At 43.3% G+C, this 25345-nt stretch overlaps 2 protein-coding genes across 7 annotated transcripts in view; one reads left to right on the plus strand and one right to left on the minus strand.

Moving 5' to 3' along the window:
- lonrf1 (LON peptidase N-terminal domain and ring finger 1) overlaps window positions 1-12496 on the minus strand; it is a 49038-nt gene extending 36542 nt beyond the window's left edge. The window contains exons 1-3 of one of the 4 annotated variants that reach the window (XM_087988347.1): window positions 11896-12496; window positions 5922-6040; window positions 4021-4143 (exon numbers count right to left, since the gene is read on the minus strand). In XM_087988347.1, coding sequence (XP_087844473.1) covers window positions 4021-4143; window positions 5922-6040; window positions 11896-12397 — 744 coding nt within the window. In that variant the 5' untranslated portion in view covers window positions 12398-12496. The remainder of the gene's footprint in view (window positions 1-4020; window positions 4144-5921; window positions 6041-11895) is intronic. The other 3 variants (XM_043690339.2, XM_087988338.1, XM_087988342.1) reach the window with 3 other exon arrangements.
- LOC122549999 (putative tRNA methyltransferase 9B) overlaps window positions 12368-25345 on the plus strand; it is a 115525-nt gene continuing 102547 nt past the window's right edge. For 2 of the 3 annotated variants that reach the window (XM_087988351.1, XM_087988359.1), the window contains exons 1-2: window positions 12379-12506; window positions 15198-15461. The gene's annotated coding sequence lies outside the window, so the exon portion shown is untranslated. Of the gene's footprint in view, window positions 12507-15197; window positions 15462-25345 lie in introns of all 3 variants that reach the window. The other variant, XM_087988356.1, reaches the window with a different exon arrangement.

Consider the following 25345-nt stretch of genomic DNA (forward strand, 5'->3'; position numbering starts at 1 on the left):
TTTTAAAAGCTAACAAATTTACTACCATGTTGATTGTTGTAAAAACCCACGTAGTTCACTAACGTGCTTAAAGGGAAGGAAACCTGAAATTCTTAGTCTGGCCAACTCTAGACCCTCAGCAATGTGATTGACACTCAATTGGAGATGGGCAATGAAGGCTGGCCTGGCCAGCGATGCCAATACTCTATGACAAAACAGGGCGAGTATACAAACTCACAGCATGGTTTTGACCAATTACAAAACAATCCGGGGAGGGTAAAACTGAAAATCAGTAGTTTAAATTTCCTATACAAGACTGCAGATTCATTCCCATGGGAACTTCCTTAGGGTTCGAAAGCACATCAGCAATCTAAATGGAATCCGAGGGTTCTCGCAAATTGGAATACTTGGGCAACTAATTTGGTTTCCCTCTGCTCAGATGTTGCCTGGCCTGGAAGTACTTCTGGCATTCTTTTTATTTCAAGTTCTAGCAGTCACATTATATTGTTTCAGTACTTAATGTACTACCCAAATCTCAAAAGCTCCTTATCGAGAGGTAGTCACATGAGCAAGACTTAGCTTTTAACCACCATCTGAAATGTAACTTCTGTCTCAAACTCAAAACAATGTCATACATATTTAGATATTTTAGTAAAATGATTGTATGTCCAATGAATAACTTATCCCATGGTGATTTCAAGAATCAGCTGTAGGTAGTGGATACACCAGAGACCCTGACAATATTCTGAAAATAGTACTGAAGGCTTGTACTCCAGAATTCACTGTGCCCCAAACCGAGCTGTTCCAGAACAGCTACAATACTAACATGGGAATAATGGTGTTGTAATGGTTGTCAGTGGACAAGTATTCCAGAGGCACAGGCTAATACCCTGGTTCAAATTCTACAACGTTAGCAGATGGAATTTAAATTCAATTAATAAATCTGGAACTGGACGTAATCATAAAACCATTGATTAGTGAACCAATTTCTTTTTAAACGCTAATGTCTTTCAGGACTCCTTGTTGCACTTAATTGAATGTTGACTTAATATCAAAAGGACAATGTCTCTCATCTCAACTTGAGTTCAGCTCTTTTATCCATGTTTGGACCAAGTTTGCTTTGAGGTCACAAGCTACATTGCCCTCACAGAGCCCAAACTGAGCATCAGTGAGCAGATGCCACTTGATAACATGGTCAATTATCACCTGGGTAACCCCACACACGACTTCACACCCACAAATGTGGTCAACTCTCAACTACTCTCTGAAATGAGCTAGCAAGCCATCAGTATAGGGTCAATTAAGGATGGGTAATAAATACTGCCAATGATGCCCATATCCCATGAATGAATAAAAGAATAAATCTATCTGGCAAAATGGTACATGTATGGAATGAACTGCCAGAGGAAGTGGAGGCTGGTACAACTGCAACATTCAAAAGGGGCATTCGGATGGGTATATGAATAGGAAGGGATTGGAGGGATATGGGCTGGATGCTGGCAGGTGGGACTAGATTAGGTTGGGATATCTAGTCAGCATGGACAGTTTGGACCATGCTGTACATCTCTATGACTCTAAGTAAGAGGCAGGACAAATACAAATCTGTCAATTATTGCCTTAGTTTATACAAAGTAAAGTCAAACTAAGCAGAACGAAAAAACATTATAATTGTTGAAGATTACTCATCTCAGTGCTGAGACATCACTGCACAAATCCTTCATGACATTGTCCTAGATCCAACCATATTTAACCATCCAGGTTTAGTTTGGTAAGTAAGAAATAAAAGTACCACACAAGAATCAGAAAATGACCATCCCCAACAAGACAGAATATAATCTTTTCTCCATGATGTTCGAAGGCATCATTACTGCTGAATTTCCCACCATTAGCATGCTAGGGGTTATCACTGACCAGAAACTAAACTGGACTAGCCATATATACTGACTACAACAGCAGGTCAGATGTTAGGAACTCTGGATAGGCAGGAGGTGAGTATTTACATCCCAAAAAACTGTCAACCTTCGTTAAGGCGTATGTCAGCAGTGTGATCGAATACAATCCACTTGCCTGGATGTACCCAACTCCAATAATACTCAAAGTCCACACTATCCAGGACAAAGTAACCCATTTGACTGGCATCCCTCCATCACCAAAACCTCACTAGTAGTCTGTACCATTTAGAAGATGCAATGCAGTCAAAACCCATGACTGCCACCATCTCAGAGAAAGGCAACCGATTCACGGAAGCACCATCACCTGAAAGTTTCCTTTGAAGCCACTTACCAACCTGACTTGGATCTATACAGCTGGACAAAAATCTAGAACTTCCCAACAGCAGTATTATTAAATCCACTACACTTCCAAGGAATGAAGATGATCAAGACCATAAGACATAAGACATAGGAGTGGAAGTAAGGCCATTCGGCCCATCGAGTCCACTCCGCCATTCAATCATGGCTGATGCGCATTTCAGCTCCACTTACCAGCGTTCTCCCCGTAGCCCTTAATTCCTCTAGACAACAAGAATCTATCAATCAAGAAGGTATCTCACCAGCAGCTTCAAGGGAACTGGGAAGTGGCAATAAATATTACCTTACCCATGGATGCCCACATCCTGTGAACAAAGGTTTTTAAAATGTAGCCCAGGAACAAATCTGAGATGGTCAATATTCCGTGTTCCTCCAAATACAAACATATGGAGATAGTTTAAAATAAAACCACCTGCATAGACTGAAATGAAATAAACCTGAATATTCAGATCATTTTTAATATAAAAGAAACACTATTTGGTATTAGTTATTTGGTAGGACAGAACTTCACTATTGCTGAAAATGTCATTCTGTCGAAAGTTTTTCATATTGCACTCAGGACAATTAGCAAAAATACCAATTTAAAGGAAGAACCAACATCAAAGCTGTACGAGAGGGGAGTGCTGATTGGTTGACAAGTGGACTCCGATTGGTAACACTGATGTCTGGTTTAAAACTTAAACAAAGCTTTCAGTTAACTGTCACAGAGTCATACAACATGGAAAGAGACTCTTCAGTCCAACTTTTCCATGCTGACTAAGTTTCCCAAACAAAACTAGTCCCATCTGCCTGTGTTTGGCCCACAGGTCTAAGCCTTTCCTATTCAAGTACTTATCTAAACATCTTTTAAATGGCATAACTGTACCTCAATCTACTACTTCCATAGCAGTTCATTCCACATACAAACCATTCTGTGATAACCAAAGTTGCCCCTCTGGTCTCTTTTAAATCTTTCTCCTCTCACCTTAAAATTATGCCCTCTAATTTTGAACTTTCCTATCCCTAGGTTGGGCTTATGCCCAAAACTTCGATTTTCCTGCTCTCTGGATGCTGCCTGACCTGTAGTGCTTTTCCAGCACGACTTTTATCTAGACTCTATCCTAAGTAAAAGACCTTTGTTATTCACCTGACCTACGTTCCTTATGATTTTATAAACCTCTGTAAGGTCACCCCTCAACTTTCTACACTCCAGTGAAAAGTCCCAGTATATCCAGTCTCTCCTTATAACTCAAAACCTCCAGCCTAGTTACAACCTTGTAAATCTTTTCTGCACATTCTCCAATTTAATAATATCTTAGTATAGCAGGGCGACCAGAACTGTACTGTACTCCAAAAGTGGCCTCAATATCCTGAGCACAACATAACATGAGGAGAAAGTGAGGTCTGCAGATGCTGGAGATCAGAGCTGAAAATGTGTTGCTGGAAAAGCGCAGGTCAGGCAGCATCCTATGCCCGAAACGTCAATTCTCCTGTTCCCTGGATGCTGCCTGACCTGCTGCGCTTTTCCAGCAACACATTTTCAGCAGAACATAACATGCCAACTCTGGTGCACGACAATAACCTTGGTTATCTTACAGTGGTATTACCATGAATTGTCTTGATAAGTACAAGATGAAAAGCTGCAACAAAACATGTATTTTGTCAGGAGTACTCAACTTATGTTGTCAATGAATATCTATTCTGTGATGCTCAGCCAACTAGCATAAACTCTATAGATATGTAAAAACATTACCTTTTCCACTTCAACTTTTGCTGGAGTAAAATCTTCATCCAAAGCCAAACACTGAAGAAATGATTGTACGGCTTCATTGATCAGACCCATAGTATATAGGACTCTAGCTTTTCTAAAATATCCCTGAAGAAATTAAATAATTTTTAAATACACTGAAGTGCAGGGGTCAAAACACAATGTACTTATTGTAAACTGTCTGACATATTCAATAACAACCTTTGTTCTGAATTTCAAATCTACCCTTTGAAATGACTGGAAAGAAAAGTGTACAAAGGTCAAATCCAAATGTATTTATGTTATTGAAATACAGAACACCACCTCCATCTTGAGTACAAATTATCAAATTCTGATTATCTGCTTTGTTTTAACATTCTCAGGGTAATTAAATCACATATTATCCAAATAAACAATAACTTTCTTGACACAAAGTGTGAAACCCTCAATAACGAATACAAGTTTTTAAAACAAGTCATTTGTTAGACATGTAGCATCCACCCTTGGAACTACAAAAAGCAGAGGAATCATGGACTTAACCGTGCATTGCTCAAAAAGAAAAAGTCCAATAAAACAAGAGGTGTTACTACATCAGTGATGGATTTTAAAAAAATACTTTGGTAATGATGAAGATGGACATGGCAGTGTTAAAAGCAATTCAAGACACATTTACAGGAGAGCCTGAGCAAATAGCTTTACGGTAGCTTGTCCAGATTAAAATTTCAATAGAAGCATGTAATTCTTCAGGATAAACTAAACTATTCATCAGGTCTGGCATATTTTGTGAAACTGAATGACTTCCAATTTGGTACACAAATGTCATTTAGGGAAGGACATCTGCCATCCTTACCTGGTCTGACCATTACGATTCCTTTTGGACTGCAAACGAAACATGGTACTTCGACTGCTCCTGCTCTTTCCTCATCATCTAATACCTTTTGTTTTTCTTCCCAAAGCCCTCTTTTCACCTGCTCAAGATCTACCACTTCTAACTTTTCCCAGTTCTGATAAGATATCATTGAACTGAAACATCAACTCTTTCTCTATCTTTAGATGTTGTGAGACCTGCTCAGTATTTCCAACAATTTTGGTTATTGCAGATTCTCAGCATCCGTAATATTTCACTCTTGTACTACCACAATCTTTAAAGGGGACTTAAACAGCTTTTTTTAAAAAAAATTACATGATAAGGAACAATTATTTCAGGGTTAACATTGCTATTAACCTTTATGCACAATGTTTATACTTGATTCCTAGATTACTTGTGAAACAAATCCAAAGGATTTGATAGAGCTAGTAAACATATTAGCACTGAATGCTATGCTTTAATTTTGTTTTGCAGTTTAAAAACCGGCAAATGAAGACTCAAAAGCTTAAATCTAAGCTTTACTAATGCCAAGAAAGTATTTTTTGTAATAATTGAAGACAATGACATTCAACATCAAAAAGATAGAATCATTTCCAATCTGGAGCACGAGGGAGATAGAGAAATAATAAACTTGCATTGCACTTAGCATCAAGTCTCAGGAATATTCCAAATGGACTACAATGGAGTTGCTCTTCTGTATAAAAGCACACATCAACACATACACAGGACACCAAAAGAACTTGGCAGTCTTCTTTCAATTGTACAATGTACACAAACCAGGCAGGCAATGGCTAACACAAAAGGAAGCTCTGACAATGCAGTACTTCAATAATGAAGCATAGTATCCTATTAAAATTTGGATTTACTGCAATGGAAATAAAAAGAGAGTCAAACTACAGGATGCAATGATTTATGGTAAAATTATAAGAGGGTTGATAGGATAAATTGGGTTAATCACTAAATTAATTAGGATTGGGCAAAATTGCTGTTTCTATTTAGATATGAAATACATAATGATTAAAATGCAGAAAATAGTCACCTCTGGCCAAGCAGGCCTTCTTGAACACACTGCTTCCATATCCTCCCTGGCTTCTTTGAATTGTTGAAGACCAGCATACGATTCAGCCCTGTAGCTCTGTAGGGCAACATCACTGGGTTCTAAATAGTTAGACATGAAATACAAATTAACAATAGACATTCTGTATCAAACTAAAGGTTTAGTCACAGAACATCAGTCATTCAGTACAGAAGTGGCCCGAGTCTGTATCACCGAAATTAGGTTATGACTGACACTAGCCCCACTTTCCCACATTAGGCCCATTGTTTTGAATGCTGAAACTTTGAGTGTTCATCCAAGTGCTTTTTAAAAGATTGTGAGATTCCTCATCTCAACCACCCGCCATTCAGCGCATTCCAGACCCCCACCATCCTCTGGGTGAAAATGTTTTTCCTTAATCCCTTCTAAACTCACTGCCTTTCACTTTAAAGTTATGCTTCCTAGTTATTCACCGATGGGAACAAATGCTTTCTATTCATCCTATCCACTCTCCTCATAATCTGACACACCTTTATTAGGATCCCCCATCAACCTTCTCTGCTCTAAATACAAAACACAACCTGAGATTCACCAGCCTCTCTTTGTACCTGAAATGCTCCAATCAAGGCAATACTCTGGTGAACCTTCTTTGCTTCCACTCTAGTGCAATCACATCCTTTCTATTATGTGGAGACTCATAAATGCACACAGCACTCCAGCTGTGGCCTAAGCAAAGTCCTGCATAGCTCCAACATGACTTTGTTGTTCTTTTAAATTATGCCTTGAATGATGAAGGCAAGCATTGTGTAGGCCTTCCGAACAACCATATTAACCTGTTCTGCCACCTTCAGGAATTTGTGAACAAGGACCCCAAGATTCCTCTGAGCTTTCCCGTGCGCCACCATTCACTGAGTACTCCCTTGCCAGTGACAACCTTTCTTCCAAATCCTTAAGAACAGGCAGAGTTCTGAGACCGCAGACTCATGATGGATGCGCTATCTTCCTGGTGCTACAGTCCCCAGGTGTCACAGAGCAAGACATTCTTCTGGGGGAAGGTGTTCAGCCATAAGATGTGGTCCATGGTAGTACCAATTAGGAATTTTGTGGAGGGCAGACCTAAAATAGACAATGAGGTCCAGAAAGGGGATTTTAGGGAGCTAGGAAGGAAATTGAAAAGCAGTAGTGCCTCAAAATAAGAGTCTTTACAGCGAAGAAAAAGGGCCTTGGCTCATTGTGTCCACAACGATCAAACATTATAGAGTCATAGAGATGTATTCATCTACTCTAATCTTGTTTTTCACCACCCTTCAACTTCCCAGTAATTTTGTGATTACTCCCAGTTCCATATATTAGGAAACATGGGAACAATAGAATTAACTGATTCAACATGTAAGGAGTAAATTTAGGGGTATGGGTGGGTTGCGCTTCGGCGGGTCGGTGTGGACTTGTTGGGCCGAAGGGCCTGTTTCCACACTGTAATGTAATGTAATCTAATCTAATCTAACATGTCCTCCCTCCTTATCATTTCTTCAGATACGTCAGACATCGGGACCAGCTCTAGGGCAAGGTATACCTCAGTAAGATGGTGGATAAGGACTAATACCCTGGCAGGAAAAATTGCTAGTGCTGGTGGAGAGGATTTAGATTAGACCGATAGAAGAATAGGAATCAGTGCGGATACTCAGATTGGAGGAAAAAACTGCAATGGAAATAGAGAGGTAATACGCAAAATTACAGGATAGAAACAAAGGCATGTATCAAATATCATCATCAGACTACAGAATAATGTTTAAAAGGCAGAAATAAAGGTACTTACCAATGTACATACCATTCAAACAAGGTTGATGTTTTGAAGACATAAGATTCAAGTAAACAGGTACAATGTATTTATTATTACAGGGAGTAACTAAAGGGTGACTAAGATTGGGAACTGAAGTTATTCATCATTTCAGAGGCATACATGAAAAGGATGATGAGGTGGAATAGTGCTCTTCAAGGAACGTGATCATTACATTATTTGGAAGGATCCTAGATTGAAGGATAATGATGTAGAAGAGAGCTGATGAACAGAAAGGGACAGCAATCACTGATGCAAGTTTTTTTTTTAAATGAGCCATGAAACAGTAGTAGCAATGTTGGACATAGTACAAATCAGGAAATTAGAATTGTATTTAAAGGAGAGTAACCTAATAAAAATTAGGTGAATTCAATTTACATATTGGCTGGGTAAACCTAATCTGCAATAATATTGCAGAGTATCCAGTTTTCTAGCAGCACGTTGAGGAACCAACTAGGAGTTAGCACATCTTAAGATTTAGTATTATGTGATGAGAAAGGGCTAATTGATAACTTCGCTGTTAAGAAGCCTTGGGCAAATATGGACCAAAATATGACAGATTTCACATCAAGTTTAAATATGTATAGTTAATCATAAAACTAAGGCCTTAAATCTCAGCTTGAGAAACTTTAATGGTTCAGGTTCAAGACGGCAATGATATATTGGAGATCTGCAATGGTTAATAGAAGAAAGAAAATTTACAGCCCAGGAACATGCCCTTTGGCCCTCCAAGCCTGAGCTGATCCAAATGTACTGTCTAAACCTGTCAGTCAATTCCTAAGCATCTATATCCCTCTGCTCCCCACCTCCTCATGCATTTGTCCAGACGCATTTTAAATGAATTTACCGTGCCTGCCTCTACCACCTCTACTGACAACACGTTTCAAATGCCCACTTACCACGTGTATCCCCCTTAAAAACTTTCCACCTCTCACCTTGAAAGCGTGACCTCTCGTTATTGAATCCTTCACCCTGGGAAAAAGCTTGTTTCTATCCACCCCATCCAAACCCTTCGTGATTTTGTAAACTTCAATCAGATCCCCCCTCAATCTCCTTTTTTCTAATGAAAATAAACCTAACCTACTCAACCTCTCTTCATAGCTAGCACCTTCCATACCAGGCAACATCCTCGTAAACCTTCTTTGCACCCTCTCCAAAGCGTCCACATCCTTTTGGTAATGTGGCAACCAGAACTCTACACAGTATTCTAAATGTGGCCGAGCCAAAGTCTTGTACAATTTTAACATGACTTGCCAGCTCTTATACACAATACCCCGTCCAATAAGGCTAGCAAACTATATGCCTTCTTGACCACTCTATCCACCTGTGCAGCAAACTTCAGGGTACAATGCACTCCCAGATCTCTGTCCATCAACTTTTCCCAAGGCTCTTCCGTTCATCGTATAATTCGCTCTAGAACTAGACTTGCCTAAATGCATCAACTCACATTTTTCTGGATTGGAAACCATCTGCCTCTTTTCCACCCAATTCTCCAGTCTATCTATATCCTCCTATATTCTCTGACAGTCCCTTATGCTTTCTGCTACTCCACCAATCTTCATGTCATCTGCAAACTTGCTGATCATACCAACAGTACCCTCTTCCAGATCATTTATGTATATTACAAACAACAGTGGCCCCAATACTGACCCCTGTGGAACACCACTGGTCACCTTTCTCCATTTCGAGAAACTCCCTTCAACTACTACACTCTGTCTCCTGTTGCTCAACCAGTTCTTTGTCCACCTAGCTACAACACCCTGCACACCATGTGACTTCACTTTCTCCATTAGTCTACCATGGGGAATCTTATCAAACGCCTTACTAAAGACCATGTATATGACTTCAACAGCCCTTCATCTATCAACTTGGTCACTTCCTCGAAGAACTCTATTAAGTTTGTAAGACACGATCTCTCCCTCACAAAACCATGTTGCATATCACTGATAAGCCCATTCTTTTCTAAATATAAATAGATCCTATTCCTCAGTACCTTCTCCAGTAACTTTCCCACCACCGACGTCAGGCTCACTGGTCTGTAGTTACCCGGAATATCCCTACTACCCTTCTTGTTAAGAGGGACAACATGCTTTGTTGGCGGCACGGTGGCACAGTGGTTAGCACTGCTGCCTCACGGCGCCAGAGACCCGGGTTCAATTCCCGCCTCAGGCGACTGACTGTGTGGAGTTTGCACGTTCTCCCCGTGTCTGCGTGGGTTTCCTCCGGGTGCTCCGGTTTCCTCCCACAGTCACAAAGATGTGCAGGTCAGGTGAATTGGCCATGGGGAATTGCCCGTAGTGTTAGGTAAGGGGTAAATGTAGGGATATGGGTGGGTTGCGCTTCGGCGGGTCGGTGTGGACTTGTTGGGCCGAAGGGCCTGTTTCCACACTGTAAGTAATCTAATCTAATCTAAAAAAAAACCTGAAATAGATCCCGTCCAGTCCTGGGGATTGGTCCACCTTAATAACCTCTAGCCTACCCAACACATCTTCCCTACTTATGTCAACGTGATCCAGACGAACCAAACTTTTATCTCTAATCTCAACGTTCATCATGTTCCTCTCCTCAGTGAACACTGATGCAAAGTAATCATTCAGAATCTCACCCATTCTCTCAGGTTTGACACACAGTCTTCCTTCGTTATCCTTTAGTGGACTAATCCTTTCTCTAGTTACTTGCTTGCTTCTTATGAGAGAATAAAATGCTTTGGGATTCTTTAATTAAAGTATTCTCTCATCTGTCACTAAAAAAATTAGAGACAGCATTAGATCAAAAACTATAAAAATTCCAAAAAAGGTACCAAACTTGGGGTTTGGATGCAATTTTGAACATAGCAAAGTATGACCAAGAAACTGATAAAAGGAAGGAAGGGAGGGGTGGTAGAGGAAGAGATAGAATGCAAACTAGAATGCAAATTTACAGGCAGACTCAAAAAGCTTCTTTGGATATGCGAAAAGGAAGAGATGACTAGGACAAATATAGGCCCAAACAGGCAGAGACAGAATTTATCGTGAATAACAGGAAAAAGGCACAAAAGCTGAACAATTACTTTTTTGACTATTGGCATAGAATAGAATATATGAGAAATTGTTTTATTAGAAGAGATTGAAGTATCTGGTTCTGTATTCACTGCAGTTTTGAAAAAGGAGATGTGATCTCAGGAACAAAAAAATTCTTACAGGGCTTGACAGCTTGGACACAAATAGAATGTTTCCCCACTTGAGTGTAGAATCAGGCAACTTCATGATTGGGGGGGGGTGGTGGAGAAAGAGGGGAGGAATAGCAGTAAGGCCATTGAAGGCTAAGGTGAGAAGGAATTTCATCACTCAGTCAATCTTTGAAATTCTCTACCCCAGGGAACTATGGAAACTCAAGCATTAGATAATGACATGAAGAGATACACATCGTGCAGAATCTTCTAAACCCTCGACCTCCACCAATTGGAAAGATAAGGAAAGCAGATCTCATCAGTCCTAACAGCATCTCTCCCCATTTTTAACTGTCTGATTGAACACTGGTATTTTCATAAAATGTCTGAGAATGCAAGTGTGAGCCAATCCAAGACTGGATTGCCAGTCAGACTAATTGAAAACGAGAAGCAGTCATGTCTCACAATTAACAGAAGCAATTATGTACAGGTATACGACTTGATATCTTAATCACTGAACCACATTTTTCACATCATGCCCTACAAACTCCACTTTAACCTATTCTCACAATACGGGGGGGGGGGGGGAAGCTGCGAGAAACGTCTTGGTGAATAAACGGTTCACAGCGCAACGAGAGTTTATGAAAGTGTCACAGTCACTCTTGAGTAACCAACTGGTAGTAGTGTTTACATAACAAGAACACCGCCCTCTTGGGAGGGCTGCATGCCCACAGAGAACAGAAGTTGTCTCTGCTTCAACAATACGATCCGAGAACAGAAATTAAAGTGCCAAGACCTTAAAAGTGAAGAAAGCGCCAATCAACCAACCTCCTGGAGGAGGAATAGTTTATAAAGCTCACACAAGAGTTGTTGTACAACTCGCGTTACACAACAGGAGCAGTCAGGAGTTGTCAGTCAGTCAGTCACAGGGAGACAGAGACGGAGTGAACCTTAAACATAGATCTGAAGGCACACCAAGTGTCCGCACTCACTCAGTTCCAGTTGCTCGAGCAGGGTCAGTGCCTCTGGGAAGCGGCACTGTGCCAGCAGCTCCTCCAGTTTGATTTTATCCCGGGCCCGGCTGACCTCCGCCGGGAACCATTTCGCGATCAGGTGGCTCAGAATGACATTGGGGCGCAGAGACTGAGGGCCGGCCGCCTCCTCCCCGCAGGCCGGGCAGCGGGGGCTCCTCCGCAGGCAGCGGCGACACCAGGTGTGTCCGCAGCGCAGGGTGACCGGCTCGGCCAGCAGCTCCCCGCAGCCGCCGCCGCCACACTCCAGGAATCCTCCCCCGAGCCGCTCCCCGCCCGGGACGCCGGCTCCGTTTGGCCCGCCAGTTCTTCTCTTGAAGCGGTGCAGAAGACACTGCACCAGGCCACCCAGTTGATCGGGCCGCAGTGACCCTTGGCTCCCGGCAGGAGGCCCTGCCTTCTCCCCGGGATGGACAACGTCGGTGGGTCCGGGATCTGGTGCTCCGCTCGGAACCGCCGACATCGCTCAAGTGACGCGCGCATGCGTGCTCCACAGTGCCAGCGACTGGCACGTGATTCAGAGCGCAGCTGTCATTGGAGGTGACACAGAGAGGGGCGGAGCCTGAAAAACGGTACAAAACAACTGCGGCAGGTTTCATAACAGGGCGGGGCGGAGCCTGACTGGGAGCGGGGCAAGCAGGGCGGGGCCTGACTGGGGGCGGGGCAGGCAGGGCGGGGCCTGACTGGGGGCGGGGCAGGCAGGGCGGGGCCTGACTGGGGGCGGGTCATGCAGGGCGGAGCCTGACTGAGAGCGGGGAAGGCAGGGCGGAGCCTGACTGAGAGCGGGGCAGTGAGGCGGAGCCTGACTGGGGGCGGGGCAGGCAGGGCGGAGCCTGACTGACAGTTAATCTGAGAATATAACTAAGAAAAGTTTTGTGATTTACATATGAAAGAAGTGAAACAAATCATGGTCATTCTAACACATGAGAGACTCAACAAACAATCAAGGCATTTTTCAATGTATAATTTCAGCTACATCACACTGTAACTTTTTGCTATAAATTCTGTGTCTTACAATCTTATACTCCACAGCCACCTGATGAAGGAGCAGTGCTCCGAAAGTCAATGCTTCCAATTAAGCCTGGAGGACTATAACCTGGTGTTGTGTGATTTTTAACTTTGCCTGACTGACTGACTAGGCGAAAGTGAGGACTGCAGATGCTGGAGATCAGAGTCAAGATTAGAGTGGTGCTGGAAAAGCACAGCAAGTCAGGTAGCATCGGAGGAGCAGGAAAATCAACGTTTCGGGCAAAAGCCCTTAATCAGGAATGAGGCAGGGAGTCTCTGGGGTGGAGAGATAAATGGGAGTGCCGTGGGGCAGGGGAGAAGGTAGCTGGGAGTGCAATAGATAGATGGAGATGGGGGTAATGGTGATAGGTCGGAGAGGAGGGTGGAGCGGATCGGTGAGAAGGAAGATTGGTAGGCAGGACAGGTCATGAGGATGGTGCTGAGCTGGCAGGTTGGAACTGGGGTAAGTTGGGGGGAAAGGAAATGAGGAAACTGGTGAAGTCCACATTGATGCCCTGGGTTGAAGTGTTCTGAGGCAGAAGATGAGGCGTTCTTCCTCCAGGCCTCGAGTGGTGAGGGAGTGGCGGTGGAGGAGGCCCAGGACCTGCATGTCCTCGGCAGAGTGGGACGAGGAGCTGAAATGTTCGGCCACAGGGCAGTGGGGTTGATTGGTGTGGGTGTCCGGACATGTTTCCTAAAGTGCTCTGCGAGAAGGGAACATCTCCGGTACACCCGCGCCATCAACCCCACCACCCAGACTCTCCAGAGCTTGTTCATCAAGATAGTGACAAAGCAATCTGGTAAATTTGCCTTTTTTGGTCAGTGCATTGAGTATAGGGGTTGAGAGGTCATATTACGGTTATACAAGGCATTGGTTAGGTCATTTTTTGGAATATTGCATTCTGTTCTAGTCTTTTTGCTGTATGAAAGATGTTGTTAAACTTGAAAGGGTACTGAAAATGTTTCCAAGGATGTTGTCAGGGTTGAAGTGTTTGAATTATAAGGAGAGGCTGAATAGGCAAGGGTTATTTTCCCTGGAGTGTCAGAGGCTGAAGGGTGATTTTATAGAAGTTTTTAAAGTCATGAGGGGCATCGCTAAGGTGGACAGCCAACGTCTTTTTCCCAAGGTATTTAAATCAAAACTAGCTGGCATAGGTTTAAGATGAGATGGGAAGGGTACAAAAGGACCTAAGGGGCAACTTTTTCATGCAGAGGGTGTGCGTGTATGGAATGACCTACTAAAACAAGTGGTGGAGGCTGGTACAATTACAACATTTAAAAGGCATCTGATTAGATACATAAATAGGAAGGGTTTTGCGAGATATGGGCCAAATGCTGGCAAATAGGACTAGAATAATTTAGGATAGCTGCTTGGCATGGACGTGTTGGGCCGAAGAGTCTGTTTCCATGCTGTAGAATTCCATGACTCCATTTGCAAGGCACAAGTCAGGAATATTCCCCAGTTGCCTGGACGAGTGCAACTCTACCAATACTCAACAAGATTGTTTTGAAGATATGATTTGATTTATTATTGTCACATGTACTGAAATATAATGAAAAGTTGTGTTTTGCATGTTATCCAGTTAAAATACCTTATATAAGTACATTAGGGTAACAGAACGAATGCTGAATATAGTGTTACAGCTGTAGAGAAGGTGCGGGGAAAGATTAACTTTAATATATAAGATTCTGGATTAGTGGTGCTGGAAGAGCACAGCAGTTCAGGCAGCATCCGAGGAGCAGTAAAATCGACGTTTCGGGCAAAAGTCCTTCATCAGGAATAAAGGCAGAGAGCCTGAAGGGTGGAGAGATGAGTCAAAAGTGTGGTGCTGGAAAAGCACAGCAGGTCAGGCAGCATCCAATGCGCAGGTGAATCAATGTTTCGGGCAAAAGCCCTTCATCAGGAATGAGGCTGTGAGCCAAGGGGGTGGTAATAAAAATGGGAGGGATGTTGGGGCTGAGGAAAGGTATCTGAGAGTGCAATAGGTAGGTGGAGGTGGGGGTAATGGTGATAGGTTAGAAAGGTGGGTGGAGCGGATAGGTGGGAAGAAGATGGACAGGTAGGACAGGTCATGAGGTGGTGCCATGTTGGAAGGTTGGAACTGGGATAAGGTGGGGTGAGGGGAAATGAGAAAACTGGTGAAATCCACATTGCTGCTGTGAGGTCTGTTCAAAAGTCTGATAACAGCGTGGAAGAAACTGTTCTTTAATTTGCTCATACGTGTTTTCAAACTTTTGCATCTGACACCACCCAGGACAAAGTAGCCTCGTTCGTTGGCACCACATCCACTCACTCCACCACCAAGCCTCAGTAGAGCAGTGGGTACTATCTACAAGAACCACCTGCAAGTTTCCCTCAAAGCCACTCATCATCCTGATTTGGAAATACATCAATGCAACAATTCACCAAGGCTCCGTTGACAGCAACTCTAAATCCATGACCATTTCCATCTAGAAGGCCAATGGCAGCAGATGTAGTTTCAGAAGGTGTTTGATAAGTTGCTGCAACTTGTGCGAAGGTAAGAACACATGATGTTGGACCATAAAACCATAGGCTTAGAAGCAGAATTAGGCCATTTTGCCCATCGAGTCTGCTCCACCATGCTGAACCAATTCTCCTGCCTTCTCCCCGTAACCCTTGATCCCCTTACCAATTAAGAACCTATCTGCCTCTGTCTTAAATAGATTCAATGACTTGGCCTCTATAGCCCTCTGCGGCAAAGTGTTCCACAGATTCGTGAACCTCTGGCTGAAGGAATTCCTCCATATCTCAGTTCTAAAGGGTCATTGCTTCTCCCTGAGTCTGTGCCCTCAAGTCCGAGGCTTTCCTACTAATGGAAACACCATCTTCATGTCCACTTTATCTAGGCCTCCCAACATCTCATAAATTTCAAACAGATCCCTCATCTTCCTTCTAAACTACATCAAGTAATTACCCAAAGTCCTCAACTGTTCTTCATATAACCAGCCCTTCAGCCTGGGATCATTCTTCTAAACCTCCTCTCAATCCCTACAATGCCACCACATCCTTCCTTAAATACTGGACACAAAACTGCAGAATATTCCAAATATGACCAGTCTTACCAAAGTCTTATACAGCTTCACCAGTACATCTTTGCTCTTGTATTCTCACCATTGAAATGAATGCCAACATTTAATTTGACTTCCTAACTGTCAACTGAACCTGCATGTTAACCTTCAGACAGTCCTGAACTGGGACTGCCAAGTCTCTTTGTGCTTTAGATGTTCAAAGCCTTTCCTCATTTAGAAAATAATCTATGCCTCTATTTCTTCCTTCCAAAGTGCATAACTTCCCACGTTCTCACATTATATTTCATCTGCCATTTCTTTGCCCATTGTCCCAGCCTGTCCAAGACCTTCTGCAGCCTCCCTGCTTCCTTAACATTACACGTACCTTCATGTATCGTTGTATCATCTGTGAAGTTAGCAACAATGCCCTCAGTTTCTTCATCCAATTTGTTAATTTATATTGTGAATAATTGTGGTCCCAACACCGACCCTCCAGAATTCCACTAGTCACTGGCTGCCATTCTGTAAAAGATCCCTATATCCCTACCTTCTGCTAGTCAGCCAATCATCTATTCATGCCAGTAACTTGCCCCTAACACCACGGGCTCTTATCATATTTAGTAGCCTCCAGTGCAACATCATGCAGAGGGCCTTCTGGAATTCCAAATAGATCATGTCCACTGGCTCTCCTTTGTCTCACTTACTCATTACCTCCTCAAAATATTGGTGGTCTGAGGTGCATTTGTTTTAATGCAAGAAGTATAGTAGTTAAATCAGATGAACTTCGGGCTTGGATTAGTACCTGGGAGTATGATGTTATTGCTATTACTGAGACTTGGTTGGGGGAAGGGCATGATTGGCAACTAAATATTCTAGGATATCGATGCTTCAGGTGGGATAGAGTGGGAGGTAAAAGAAGTGGAGGAGTTGCATTACTGGTCAAAGAAGATATCACAGCTGAAGGAGGACTCTATGGAGCAGTGAGGCAATATGGGCAGAGCTCAGAAATAGCAAGGGTGTGGGAACAATGTTGGGGTTGTACTACAGACCTCCCAACAGCGAGCATGAACTAGAGTTACAAATATGTAGAGAGATCATAGAAAGATGTAGGAGTAACAGGGTGGTGGTGATAGGAGGTTTGAATTTTCCAAACATTGACTGGGATTCACTTAATGTTTGGGGTTTAGATGGAGCAGAGAGGCAAAAGAGGTCATGAGATATGCTTAATGACCAAGATTAAGGAAAACACCAAAGCCTTTTATTCATATATAAGGAGCAAGACAGTAACTACGGAAAGGGTTGGCTAAAGGAGGACAAAGGAGGCAAAATATGTGTGGAGTCAGAGAAAATGTGTGTGATTCTTAATGAGTATTTTGCATCTGTATTCACTGAAGAGAGGGACATGGTGAATGTTGAGGTTAGGGATTACGCTAGGTCAAGTCCGCATAAGGAGGGAGGATATGTTGTGTATTCTAAAAGGCATTATGGTGAACAAGTCCCCAGGACCGGATGGGATCTATCCCAGGTTACTGAGGGAAGTGAGAGAGGAAATAGCTGGGGCTTTAACAGATATCTTTGCAGCATCCTTGAAAACCAGGGAGGTGCCAGAGGACTGGGGAATTGCTAATGTTGTCCCCTTGTTTAAGGGGGGTAGCAGGGATAATCCAGGTAATTACAGACCTGTGAGCCTGATGTCAGTGGTAGGGAAGTTACTGGAGAAGATACTACAGGATAGGATATATCTCCATGTGGAAGAAAATGGGCTTATCAGTAATAGGCAGCATGGTTTTGTGTAGGGAAGGTCATGTCTTACAAACTTAATAGAATTTTTTGAAGAGGTGACAAAGTTGTTTAATGATGGGAGGGATGTAGATGTCATATGCATGGACTTTAGTAAGGCGTTTGATAAGGTTTCCCATGGTAGACTGATGAAGAAGGTGAAGTTGCATGGGGTCCAGGTGTTCTAGGTTGATGGATAGAGAACTGGTTGGCAACAGGAAACAGAGAGTAGTGGTTGAAGGGAGCTTCTCAAAATGGAGACCTGTGGCTGGTGGTGTCCCACAGGGATCCGTGCTGGCACCACTGTTGTTTGGAATATACATAAATGATTTGGAGGAAGGTGTAGGTTGTCCCATTAGCAAGTTTGCAGATGACGCTAAGATTGGTGGAGTAGCAGATATTGAAGGGGACTGTCAGAGAATACAGCAGAATATAGATAGATTGGAGAGTTGGGCAGAGAAATGTCACATGGAGTTCAATCCCGACAAATGAAAGCTGATGCATTTTGGAAGATGCAATTCCAGAGCAAACTATACAGTAAATGGAAAAGTCCTGAGGAAAATTGATGTACAGAGAGATCTGGGTGTTCAGGTCCATTGTTACCTGAAGGTGGCAATGCAGGTCAGTAGAGTGGTCAAGAAGGCATACGGCATGCTTTCCTTCTTCAGACGGAGTATTGAGTACAGAAGTTGACAGGTCATGTTTAAATTGTATAAGATTTTGGTTCGAAACATTTGGAATACTGCGTACAGTTCTTGTCGCCACATTACCAAAAGGATGTGGATGCTTTGGAGATGGTGCAGAGGAGGTTCACAAGGATGTTGCCTGGTATGGAGGGTGCTAGCTATGAGGAGAGGTTGAGTAGATTAGGATTATTTTCATTGGAAAGAAGGATGTTGAGGGGGTACCTGATTGTGGCCTACAAAATCGTGACAGGTGTAGACAGGGTGGATAGCAAGAAACGTCTTTCCAGAGTGGACGACTCAATTACTAAGGGTCACAAATTCAAAGTGAGAGGGGAAAAGTTTAGGGGAGATATACACAGCAAGAGGGTGGTGGGTGCCTGGAATGTGTTGCCAGCAGAGGTGGTAGGGGCGGGAATGATAGCGTAATTTAAGATACACAAATGGGCAGAAGCAAAGAGATACAGATCCTTAGAAAATAGACGGCAGATTTCGGTAGAGGATCTGGATCAGCGCAGGCTTAGAGGTCCGAAGAGCCTGTTCCTGTGCTGTAATGTTCTTTGTTCTAAGAATTCTTGATGCAGAGGTGCCGGTGTTGGACTGGGGTGGACAAGGCAGAAATCAGACGACACCAATTCATTCCTGAAGAAGGGCCTGTGCCCGAAACGTCGAATCTCCTGTTCCCTGGATGCTGCCTGACCTGCTGTGCTGTTCCAGCAATAAAGTTTCAACTTTGATCTCCAGCATCTGCAGACCTCACTTTCTCCTCGAAGAAATCAGACGACACCAAGTTATAGTCCAACAGGTTGCATAAGACATTGGTTAGACCACTTTTGGAATACTGTGTACAATTCTAGTTGCCCTGCTATAGGAATTATGTTGTTAAGCCAGAAAGGGTGCAGAAAACTTGATAAGGCTATTTCCAGGACTGGAAGCGAGGCTGGATAGGCTGAGACCTTTCTCCCTGGAGTGTTGGAGACTCAGGGATGATCTTATAGACGTTTATGAAATCATGAGGAGCCTAGGTAAGATGAATAGCAAAGGTCTTTTTTCATTGATGGGGGAGTCCAAAATTAGATGGCATAGATTTAAATCAGATTAGAGGAAAAAGATCTAAAAGGGACCTGAGGGACAACCTTTTCACACAGAAGGTGATGCGTGCATGGAATGACTGGCCAGAGGAAATGGTAGAAGCAAGTACAATTACAACATTTAGAACATAGAACATAGAAGAATACAGCGCAGTACAGGCCCTTCGGCCCTCGATGTTGCGCCGATCCAAGCCCACCTAACCTACACTAGCCCACTATCCTCCATATGCCTATCCAATGCTCGCTTAAATGCCCATAATGAGGGAGAGTCCACCACTGCTACTGGCAGGGCATTCCATGAACTCACGACTCGCTGAGTAAAGAACCTACCCCTAACATCTGTCCTATAACTACCCCCCCTTAATTTAAAGCTATGCCCCCTTGTAATAGCTGACTCCATACGAGGAAAAAGATTCTCACTGTCGACCCTATCTAAACCCCTAATCATCTTATACACCTCTATCAAGTCACCCCTAAACCTTCTTTTCTCCAATGAAAACAACCCCAAGTGCCTCAGCCTTTCCTCATACGATCTTTCTACCATACCAGGCAACATCCTGGTAAACCTCCTCTGCACCCGTTCCAGTGCCTCCACATCCTTCCTATAGTATGGCGACCAAAACTGCACACAATACTCCAGATGTGGCCGCACCAGAGTCTTATACAACTGCAACATGACCTCAGTACTCCGGAACTCAATTCCTCTACCAATAAAAGCCAGTACGCCATATGCCTTCTTCACCGCACTATTTATCTGGGTGGCAACTTTCAAAGATTTGTGTACATGGACACCAAGATCCCTCTGCTCATCCACACTACCAAGTATCCGACCGTTAGCCCAGTACCCCATCTTTTTATTACTCTTACCAAAGTGAATCACCTCACACTTAGCTACATTGAACTCCATTTGCCACCTTTCTGCCCAGTTCTGCAGCTTATCTATATCCCACTGTAACCTGCCACATCCTTCCTCACTGTCTACAACTCCTCCGACTTTCGTATCATCCGCAAACTTGCTCACCCAACTTTCTAACCCCTCCTCCAGGTCATTTATAAAAATGACAAACAGCAATGGTCCCAAAACAGATCCTTGCGGAACACCGCTAGTGACGGCACTCCAAGATGAACCTTTGCCATCAACTACTACCCTCTGTCTTCTTCCAGCCAGCCAACTCCTAATCCAAACCTCCAACTCACCCTCAATGCCATACCTCCGTATTTTTTGCAGTAGTCTACCATGGGGAACCTTATCAAACGCCTTACTAAAATCCATATACACCACATCTACTGCTTTCCCCTCGTCCACCTCCTTAGTCACCTTCTCAAAGAATTCAATAAGGTTTGTGAGGCACGACCTGCCCTTCACAAAACCATGCTGACTATCCTTGATCACATTATTCCTATCCAGATGTTCATAAATCCTATCCCTTACAATTCTCTCTAAGATTTTGCCCACAACAGAAGTGAGACTCACTGGCCTATAGTTACTAGGGTTATCCCTACTCCCCTTCTTGAACAAGGGAACCACATTTGCTAGCCTCCAATCTTCTGGCACTACTCCTGTAGACAACGAGGACATAAAAATCAAGGCCAATGGCTCTGCAATCTCCTCCCTTGCTTCCCAGAGAATCATAGGATAAATGCCATCAGGCCCAGGGGACTTATCTATTTAGTGTCACAGAGTCATAGAGACGTACAGTATAGAAACAAACTCCAGTCCAACTCATCCATGCTGGCCAGATATCCTGAAGTATCCTGGTTCCATTTGCTAGCATTTGGCCCATATCCCCCTAAACCCATCCTATTCATATACCCATCCAGTTACCTTTTAAATGTTGTAATTGTACCAGCCTCCACCACTTAAAAAACATTTTAATAGATAGGAAAGGTTTAGAGGGATATGGACCAATGCAGACAAATGGTATGAGTTAAGTTTGGGATACCTGGTTGGCATGAACAAGTTAGACCGAATGGTCTGTTTCTGAGCTGTATGAGTTGGACTGAAGGGTCTGTTTCCGTGCTGTACATCTGTATGACTCTATAATTATAAAACAATTACGCCGATTCCAATTTCTCGCTCTCAAACTCAGGCTGAATTCTATCATATTATGGTTACTGACCCCCTAGGTGTCCCTTCACCTTAAGCTCCCTAATCGAGTCTGCCTCAATGGACATCACCAAATCCATACTCCCTAGTGAGATCTACCACAAGCTGCTCTGAACAAAAAATCTTGGAGACATTCCATGAATTCCTTTTCTTGAGATTGGCTACCAACCTGATTTTCCCAGTCCACCTGCATATTGATTATTATTAATATGCCTTTCTTAAACATCCTGACTATTGCTAGGAGATTGCGATTTTGGAGAAAAGTTGAAGCTCAGGCTGTGGATCAGTTGTAAGTTTGCTCGCTGAGCTGGTAGATTTGTTCTCAGACGCTTGTCACTATGCAAGGTAACATCACCAGTGAGCTGCCGATGAAGCACTGATGTTCTGTCTCACTTGTTAATTATGTGTCTTGATCTGTTGACTCTTCCCACGATCCAGTCCAACATTTGGGTCCGCGATGTGGATGACACCTTTGTCATCACGAAATGCAACAAATTAGAAGAAACCCACAAATACATAAACAACATCCTTATTGGTATAAAGTTTACCAAAGAGGAAGAGAGCAACAACAGACTCCCCTTCTTAGACATCATAGTAGAATGAAAATCCAATGGAGAGCTGCAGACCAGTGTTTACAGGAAAACCAAATAGACTGACCAGATACCCAACACCCGCAAATAGAGCGCATCAGGACATTATTTAAACAGGCCACAACACACTGCAGCACCCAGGAACTAAAAGAAGCCGAGAAAAAACACCTATACAATGTATTCAGGAACAACGGGTACCCGATAAGCACTGTCTGCCGATTCCTACATGACTTACCTAAACAAGAAGACACAACATGCCCAAGACACTAACCACCCTACCATAGATTAAAGACATCTCGGAGATGACAACCAGACTACCGTGGCCCCCAGGCATAATGGTAGCCCACCAACCTACCACCACACTGAAATAGCTCCTGATGAATTCCATACCAACACCCAGCAAAACAAAATACCCTGCAAAGACCGCAACAAATGTTAGATTGGACAGACGGGCAGGAAACTAGTCACCAGGTTACATAAGCACCAACTAGCCACCAAAAGACATGACCGACTATTACTAGTATCCATGCACACAGATGAAAAGGGGCACCAGTTCGACTGGGGCAATACTAAATTAGGACAGGCTAAACAAAGACATGAATGAGAATTCCCAGAGGCTTAGCATTCAAACCAGAGCTCCATTACCAAACATATTGATTGGATCCCATTTACCAACCTCTCAGAAGAAGAACCAGAAATGATATCACCCACCACAACAGACGAAGACAGATAAAAACACCAGCACTTTATCGGTGGTGTTACCTAGCACTGGTGATGAAACATCTGAGAACAAATCTACCAGCTCAGCGAGCAAACGTATAACCCAAACTGCTAGGAAATCTGTACACAACTCTCATCACAGTCTTTTGTCCTTTGTCATTCCTGCACAGATTATATGCCTTCCAACTCTATATGGCTTCTAGCTATGGATTTAATTTCATTCCTTACTAACAAGACAACCCCACCACTTCTACCCATCTGTCTGTTCTTTTGGTAGGATATGTATCCTTGAATATTTAATTCTCAGCCTTGATCCCCTTGCAGCCACATCTCTGTGAAACTTACAATATTTATCTGTGCTATGAGCTCATTTACTTTGTTTTATAATCTGCGTGCATTTAAATAGAACACCCTCAGACCCTATGCCCCTTTCTCATGATTGCCCCCTCATTTGCTGTGCCTGCAGTTATATTTCTCACCCTTACACTGCTCTCAGTCCTGCTCCTTCGTTTGGAAACTATAATATCCTCTGTTGAGCCCTCCCCTTTAACTTTCTCCAAAACTTTACATGTAACTGAACCCAACCCCTGACATTTCAAGGCCTACCCAACACCCTCGTTATGTGGTTCACCAGGTTTCTGGTGCCAGCGTGATTCGGATGGAGTCCATCCTATCAGAACTGCTCCCTCCTTCCCCAGTACTGGTGCTAATGACTCATGAATTCGAACCCATTTTTCTCAAACGATGAGCCATGCATTTATATCTTTAATCTTATTTGCATGTGCCAATTAACTCGTGGCTCAGATTGTAATCCAGATATTATTATCTTTTTGGTGCAGCTTTATAACTTAACTCCGAGCTGCTCATATTCCCTCAGCAGAATCCCTTTCCTTTTCCTACCAATATTGTTAGTACCTACGTAAACCAATACACCTGGATCTTTCCCCTCCCACTTCAAGTTTCTCTGCAGTCCAGATGAGATATCCTAAACCTGGGCACCAGGCAGGCAACACAGCCTTTGGGACTCTCAATTCTGGCCACTGAGAACAGTGTCTATTCCCCTGAGTATACTTTCCCCCATTATATATACAATGCTCTTTTCTCCCCCTTCTTGAATGGTTTCCTATACATTGGTACTATGGTCAGTTTGCTCATCCTCCCTACAGCCCCCAACCCATCTACACATTGAGCAAGAATATCAAACACGTTAGACAAGCTGACTCTCCTTCAGAACTACCTCCTGGATCCATCTACCTGCCTTGCTTGTAATCACACCCTGCTTTCCCTGACCACCAATCGTACTTGAAGTAGTTAATCTAAGGGGTGTGACCATCTTCTGAAACACAGTGTCTAGGTAACTCTTCCCCCTCCCAGATGTGTCACAGTGTTCGAAGTTCAGACTCCAGTTCATCAACTCTGAGCTGGAGTTCCTCAAGCAACCAACACTTGCTCCAGATGTGATCACTATGAACCACAATGGGTCCATCAGCTCCCACATAATGCAGTTACAACACATTGCTTGGTCCGGCATCTCTACTTTAATTACTTAATTCTTCATTTTCTTTTTAAATATTTTGTACTGGTCTTTTAGTTTGTAGCAGGTAAAAATTTCTCCTATGTACCTTCAATCTGAAAGTAACCTATAATAGACCATAGAAGATAGAGGGTGGTAGTTGATGAAAAGTGTTCAGCCTGGAGCTCGGTGACCAGTGGTGTTCTGCAGGGATCTGATCTGGAACCTCTGTCCTTTGTGATTTTTATAAATGACTTGGATGAGGAAGTGGAAGGATGGGTTAGCAAGTTTGCAGATTACACGAAGGTTGGTGGAATTGTGGATAGTGTGGAGGGTTGTTGAAGGTTGCAACAGGACATTAACAGGTTGCAGAGCTGGGCTAAGAAGTGGCAGATGGAGTTCAACCTGAAAAAGTGTAAAGTGATTCATTTTGGAAGGTCGAATTTGAATGTAGATTACAGGGCCTAAAGGCAGGATTCTTGGCAGTGTGGAGGAACAGAGGGTTCTGAAGGGTCATGTCCATAGATCCCTCAAAGTTGCCAAACAAATTGGTAGGGTTGTTAAGAAGGTGTATGGTGTGTTGGTTTTCATTAGCGGGGGAATTGAGTTTAAGAGTTGTGAGGTTATGCTGCAGCTCTATAAAGCCCTGGTTCAACAACACTTTGAATATTGTGTTCAGTCCTGGTCACCTTATTATAGGAAATATGTGGAAGCTTTAGAAAGGGTACAGAGAAGATTTACCAGGATATTGCCTGGACTGGAGGGCATGTCTTATGAAGAAAGGTTGAGGGAGAGATAAGCTAGAGGAGGGTGGGGGTGGGGAGAAAGTAGCATAGAGTACAATGGGTGAGTGGGGGAGGGGATGAAGGTGATAGGTCAGGGAGGAGAAG

Source organism: Chiloscyllium plagiosum, unplaced genomic scaffold, assembly GCF_037043375.1.
Source record: "Chiloscyllium plagiosum isolate Xiang-an unplaced genomic scaffold, Cpla_swu_hap1 HiC_scaffold_1, whole genome shotgun sequence".
Classification (NCBI taxonomy): Eukaryota; Metazoa; Chordata; class Chondrichthyes; order Orectolobiformes; family Hemiscylliidae; genus Chiloscyllium; species Chiloscyllium plagiosum.